This window comes from Phalaenopsis equestris, unplaced genomic scaffold, assembly GCF_001263595.1.
Source record: "Phalaenopsis equestris unplaced genomic scaffold, ASM126359v1 Scaffold229100, whole genome shotgun sequence".
Lineage (NCBI taxonomy): Eukaryota > Viridiplantae > Streptophyta > Magnoliopsida > Asparagales > Orchidaceae > Phalaenopsis > Phalaenopsis equestris.
Window position 1 is genome coordinate 148,104 of NW_018247073.1, and position 5,417 is coordinate 153,520.

General features: G+C 36.5%; 1 protein-coding gene across 1 annotated transcript in view; it reads right to left on the reverse strand.

Moving 5' to 3' along the window:
* LOC110038011 (programmed cell death protein 2-like) overlaps positions 1-5,417 on the reverse strand; it is a 14,581-nt gene that overhangs the window by 5,585 nt on the left and 3,579 nt on the right. The window contains exon 7 of the mRNA XM_020742763.1: positions 4,816-5,142. Within this exon, the coding sequence (XP_020598422.1) occupies positions 4,816-5,142 (327 nt within the window). The remainder of the gene's footprint in view (positions 1-4,815; positions 5,143-5,417) is intronic.

A 5,417-nucleotide genomic window follows, 5' to 3' on the forward strand; every position in this document is an offset into this window, starting at 1 on the left:
AACAAACTATCTAATAAATTAGAAGTAATAACGTTCTAACTAGATAATCAATGCAGGTTCAGTATAAGATACCCTATGAATCCAATTTTAAGATCCACATTTACTGCAATAGAAAAATAAGCATCGGGTTATTATGCTCAATGCTCAAATATTCCTTTGTATTTTCTTGAAAATTTACTTTTCAAAAGTCTAACATCATCTCCGTCTTCATCATTCGGGTCATCCCAATTTTTTATTGCTAGCTTAATGAATTTTTCTCCTCCAATAACTCTTGTTGAGAGTTGCAAGTGGTGCAAATTCCAATTATGAGTCATTTTTTACAGGTTCAAGCCATAATATTTGTGGTCAACTCCTTTTCTTTTATAGAAATCTATCTTATTTAGAAATCTTCTACTCTCTTTTGTGTGAGCACAAACAAAATTTGTCATTCACCGCATCCAGCATCTCCAAACAACCATGCAATTGCAACAGGAGGAATAGCTTGAGAATCAACAGTTAAAAAATGGGTTCTGCTATTGCAGCACTAGACACTGATTGTGTACGGTAAAAAACAAAAGAATGAATCCAAAGTTCCCTGGTCTGTTCCATTTTAATAAACCCTGTATTCCAATTGATTCAAAAAATAAATTAATATTCCCCAACACCATCATCATATAGCCTTATACGAATGATTTAAGGTTGACTTCCTGAATCCTCATTCTACATCCATTATTATTGAGTTATGGTCTATTGGAGTTAAATCCATTTAGTTGAATGGCAAATCTAATTTGATGATGGCACTCCAAAGTTATAACATTTTGTTGTTAAAAGTTTGAGAATTACACATTCATCAACTGGATGTGAGCACAACTTAAACATGCATACTTAAGTTCATAAAAGAAGAATAAACTATCTGATGATCTTAAGAATGAATTCATTGGTGCACATCATGTACAATAAAAAACTTCATGAAAGAAATCTATAAAAAGAGATTAAAGGAAGATGGGGATCTTCTATTATATGAAGATATTGTCATTAGATGATAAGTAATTTTATAGATGATGACAATGAGGTCACGCCATCTAAGTTACAATAATAAGTTATGAATGTTGATTTCTTTAATTAAGCAAGTACAAAGCTAGTAAACCAATCATAAGGAAAAAATTGATAAAAAGAAAAGGTATCCATAAAAATTTTACTATTTGAAGTTGTTTTATACTACAACTAATATTATGGATTTTTATCGATCATTACTGATTAGAGAAGATTGAGATTGAAGAAGAGGTTACAATAAAAGACTGAATGATAGAAATCTAAAAAACAAGAGTTTAAAGAATGATGAGAGTCTTCCATTATATGAAGATAAATCATCAGACGAAAAGTGATTTTGTAGATGATGACAATAAGGTCACGCCATCTAAGTTACAATAAAAATGTCTGAATGTTGATTTCTTTAATGAATACAAGAACAAAACTAGTAAATCAATCATAAGGCAACAATGGATAAAAAGAAAAGGTATCCATAAAAAATTTAATATTTGAAGTTCTTTTAAAATTGAATTAATATTATGGATTTCTTATTGACTACTGATTATAGAAGAAAAAGATGATTGAAGAGGAGGAATAATAAAAAAACTTGGACCAAATTGAAGAAGCGGGGGAGAAAGCTATTCATTTTGATTATGTGATACTGGAGAACCCAAACAATAATGGAATTATAAATTTTATTACTGAAATTAAATAGGGTTACAACAAACACATATGACAAGGAAATAACAACAAAATACACAACACATAGACCCAAACTAGAGCTAGGGTGAAGGTGGTTGGGTAGCAGAAAAAAAGGGATGAGTGCGATTAAGGGAACAGAAGAAGGTTTGGTAGCTGGATGGGGCAGTTGAGAGGTTTGATGGATGAGTTGGTGGAAGGGCTGGTGGAAGTTACGAAAAGGAAGGGGAAGGATTGGTTGGAGGAAGGCTGGCTGTGAGTGAGCAGTAGCACAGGGTGAAGGAGGAGTGGGTGAAATTCAGGGAAGGACTGGTTGAAGGTCATGGCATGGAGAAACGAAAAGCTGGTGGAAGGGAGAGAGTGGTCTAGAGTGTGGCACTTGAGATGGCTGCTGACGTGGAAGAGTATGGCAGGGTAGAGGGAAGGGATTGTGGGGAGGCTGGAAGGTTAGGGGTGACTGTAGAAAACAGCTAACTACTGTTTTGCAGAAATAAGACGAGGCAGGAGGTTGCGACAGTGAGAGGAGGGTTGCGAAAGATGGGGAAAGTCCCGAAGGAGAGCGAAGTGAGGATAAGTATCCACTCAGAATAGAGCTACAGTCAAAGCACCACTCAAATCCATGGAGAAGGTTATCACCTCGGATGAGTTCAGGCAGAATACCTTCTCGCCTTCAGATACAGCCCTAGAACATGGAAACCTAGACGTCTGCAGGGACATCGACAATTGTCTTGACATAAACATCAAACAAAACTAACCCCAGACAACTACAAAAATAAATAAATAGACCTAGGATAACTAGGAGTGGGTCTCACTCCAATTGGGTGGAAAATCCAATGAAAAAAAGAGTCTTCCGTCTCTTGAGTTCTGAACCAAACCAGGCCACAGACAAGTCCCTCCCGCTGCAGTGCGGGAGGCCTACGCCTGCATCATTATTACTCACATGAAGACCCCTAAGAGATTAGAGACATGAGCAGGGGTGTAAACGAGCCGAACACGAGCGAGCCCAGGCTCAGCTTATATATATATGTATGTATGTATATATATATGTATGTATGTATATATATATGTATGTATGTATATATATATGTATGTATGTATATATATATGTATGTATGTATATATATATGTATGTATGTATATATATATGTATGTATGTATATATATATGTATGTATGTATATATATATGTATGTATGTATATATATATGTATGTATGTATATATATATGTATGTATGTATATATATATGTATGTATGTATATATATATGTATGTATGTATATATATATGTATGTATGTATATATATATGTATGTATGTATATATATATGTATGTATGTATATATATATGTATGTATGTATATATATATGTATGTATGTATATATATATGTATGTATGTATATATATATGTATGTATGTATATATATATGTATGTGTATATATATGTATCTATATATAAATATGTATGTATCTATCTATATATAATTATGTATGTATATGTATGTATGTATATGTGTGTATGTATGTATTTTTTATTATTATTAAAATTGAAAATGTACATAAAGGTTGTATGAGAGGACCCAACAAAAGCGCTTTATTCATACGATACACAGACACTAGCATCCTAAAATGGATAAGATATAGATAAAACTCTAAAATTCAAAACTCGCAAAAAATAAGTTGTTAGGGACGAGCCAGCTTGGTCCTGCCTCTGCCTCTGGTTCTAGGAGTGGAGCCAGCTAACAAATTGCTGAGTATCGTGTCATTACCCGAAGTTACTAAAGCATCATCCATTAAGTTCCCAAGCTGGGGTGTGTCTCCATTCTTCTTTTTCTTCCTAGATGTGTATACCTGTCATTTCTCATCCGAAGACTGACTCACCTGATCAGTATGGTCAACAAATTGTCGGGCATGTAGAAGAGGATGAGCCCCCAGCTCCTGACTAACAGTAACAACATTCTCATTCTGAAGAGATGATTAACATGTCTCCTCAGCACCTGATGCTTTCTGAGGATGTGGAGCTGTGTAACTATCCTAATTATCGGACTGAAGAATATCCTTTGGAGGTAAGAATCCTGCAGTATTGTTCTTAACAGTGATAGAGACTGTAGGATGCCCAAGTAAACCATCTGCCAATACATCAATCGGAAGAACAGAAACAATATTATCTCTGGTAGTGGGAGGGAGAGGTGGCAGGTGGCATCGTGTCAACCAATATTTCAATAGTCTGTGGAATGCACTCGGGAGTGGAAGAGGGACGGGTATGAAGTGGGGCAGATCCAGTAGCATTTTTACTTGGAGGTTTTAGATTCGGATGCAAATGATAACATTGAGAAAGAGAGTGTCCAAACATACGACAGTGAGTGTAATAAAGAGGCTGTTCTAGTTCTGTTTGCTGCCAAAATCGCTGATGTTGTGTGTCAATCAATATCTCCTGGACAAGGTAAAGTTAATCCCGTTCTATCAAAATTCTGGCTTCAGAAAGTCGAGTCAGATTCATTGTAGGCGTATCAGTTTTGAGAGATTTACTGTATATCATCGCTAAAGTGAAGAGGAGCTCTTGATCGTAAAAGTGGACCGTCAAACATGGGAAGCGCGGCCAAACAGGAATGGTAGGAGGTTCAGTACAAGGGTCAAAATCCACCGTCCATTTTAAAACCTTCATCACCTGGTTATCTATTCGAAAGAGTCTTCTCTTCTCGCAAACATTCTCGCAAACAAATGGGCGTAGTCTTCATCAATTGATAATTGAATGAGAATATGTCGACCATCCAATTTACCAATCTTCCAACCCCCATTTAACATCATTTACTCAAAATCCTTTTGAATTAGCTCAAGTTTAGGGTTCCCATAAATAAACTTACCTACTAAGAACAGTCGGCAAGGCGTAGCTAGGGTGGAGATCTCGGCTCGGCCTCTGTGAGAAAGACTGTGAGAAAGATTGCAGGTTTGTCGTTTTTACGGGATGTTTTTTTTTTGGAGAAATCTAGTTTCAAAGCCAAGAGCAAAAGTAACGTGGTAACATTGCAGAAACATATTCGAAAGAGGAGCGGGAGCGGGGTTATCACCGGCGAGAGCGGCGGAGTAGGAAAGAACCCCTGAGGCCATCACCTTGGCCGTTGTCAGTCACTCTGTGAGGAAATGTCGCAAAAGAAGGGATAGAACGGTAGACGAGAACGCAGTTGCAACTTTGTGAGCAGAGCAGCAGCTCTGCCGCCAGACCGAGACGAGGCGCGGAATTGCGAGGACCGCGAAGGAGTTGTCGTGAACAGACGAGAACGTCGTCTGGAAAGAAGTGCAAAAACTCGAGCCTGCCTCGTCGTCTGGAAAGACAACGTCGACGAAGATGAAGCAGGGGAATAGAAACACAAGAGAGATCTGTGTAGCAGATGGGAGATCCGTGTAGCTGAAAGTTAGGGTTCGCCATGAGGCGAAACCCTAGCAGAGGGGAGCAACGACATCCGTATATATTTAGAAAATACTGTATGTATGTATGTATGTGTGTGTATGTATGTATCTATACATCTATATATATATATACATATATACATACATACATATATATACATATATGTATGTAGATGTGTGTATGTATGTATATGCATGTATATGTATATGTATGTATCTATGTATATGCATGTATATGTATATGTACGTATATATATATATATATATATATATATAGATATATATATATACATATATGTATGTAG